General features: G+C 61.2%; 1 protein-coding gene across 6 annotated transcripts in view; it reads right to left on the bottom strand.

Annotated features, from left to right (window-relative positions):
* FGD5 (FYVE, RhoGEF and PH domain containing 5) overlaps window positions 1-1,250 on the bottom strand; it is a 120,887-nt gene that overhangs the window by 14,579 nt on the left and 105,058 nt on the right. For all 6 annotated transcript variants that reach the window (XR_004911274.2, XM_036073631.2, XM_036073630.2 and 3 more), the window contains one exon: window positions 316-415. Coding sequence is in view for 5 of the 6 variants with exons in the window: in XM_036073631.2 (XP_035929524.1) it covers window positions 316-415 (100 nt within the window). In the remaining variant the exon portion in view is untranslated. The remainder of the gene's footprint in view (window positions 1-315; window positions 416-1,250) is intronic.

Genomic DNA, 1,250 nt, shown 5'->3' with positions numbered 1-1,250 from the left:
CTGGAGCAATGGAATGGGGTGAGCGGTGTGGTCAGGAGATGGCTAGATGGGTGCCCTCTTTCCTGTACAGGGTGTGGGATGGATTCTAATTCTACAACCCCCTCCACCCCATGGCATCCTCTAGGATGCTAACCTCGGGTCAGAAACAGAGCCAACTGGAGGTGCTGTACTTGGGCCTGGCCATGGGGGAGCTGGTGGGAGGGCTGGGAGGAGGAGCCCGATGGAAGGAGCTGAGAGTCCTTCTGGATGTGTGGGTGCCCAGGGAAACCCGGGGCTGTGAGGCCACTGTCGGGTGGGTGTCAGGGCCCCACTCACCTCCACACTGTGGTGAAAGGCAGCCAGGGCCTGGGCCTTGTAATCCTCAGGGAGGGCTCTGCTCAGACAGCTGTGCCACTCGTCCCGCTCTGCGCAGGAGCTGCGGGCGCAACGTGGCGTGAGCAAGGCATGCAGCATGCACAGCGGCTCGGCCTGTGCTTCTCAGTGTAGATCAAGTCCCCCCACCTTTCCCCTGGCCGGGCCTCTCGGTGTCTGAGATCCCACCAAGCACCGGCCGGCCGCCAGACCGGCCTAGCATTGTACCTCGGCGCCTCCATCTACTAGCAGGGCAGCCAGGGCAAGAAAGCCGTCCTCTGGGCCTGCTTCTTTCCCTGCAACACGGGACTCTCAACGCTATCCCTCTAGCTACCAGAGCTGCTGTGGGGAGGAAATGACGTGTGGGTTTGTTAATGGCAAAGCACTGTGCAGAAGCAAAGGGCATTAGGGAGGTGCAGAGGGCCCCACCCTTAGGAGGGACGGGGCGGGGGGGGGGCAGGGTGCAGAGGGCTGTGTACACGGGGAGGGGAGGGGCAGGCGAAGATGGGAAAGTTCAACGTCCCTGTTGCCGCCCCATCTTCCTCCTCATTTTCCCACATAGTTTCCCAGACACTCCCTCACCCAACAAGTTGGCTTCCCAAATCCCCATTCTGCACCGTGCCCTGCAGGGTTTTCTAAGTGGTGAGTGCGGTTCCAAGAGATAGCGGGGTGAAAATTCTCCCAGGGCCCACTAGGTGTCGCTCCCACCCTGAGTAAGAGTGTGGCCTGCCCCAGGAAAGCCCGGAGAAGGGACCAGGTTGGCCTGGGAGGGAGGTGGGGGTAGGGGGGAATGGACAACCAGATGCCATGTCCCTGAAGGGAGATGTATGGGTCCGCCTGTCTCCTGGAAGCTTCAGCATGAGTATCTCGGTGTGCAGGAAGGTGACCGGCCTGTCAGT

The sequence above is a fragment of the Halichoerus grypus genome, chromosome 1, assembly GCF_964656455.1.
Source record: "Halichoerus grypus chromosome 1, mHalGry1.hap1.1, whole genome shotgun sequence".
In the NCBI taxonomy this organism is placed as follows: domain Eukaryota; kingdom Metazoa; phylum Chordata; class Mammalia; order Carnivora; family Phocidae; genus Halichoerus; species Halichoerus grypus.
Note: the sequence above shows the minus strand (reverse complement) of the source record. Positions and strands in the feature narration are given on the sequence as shown.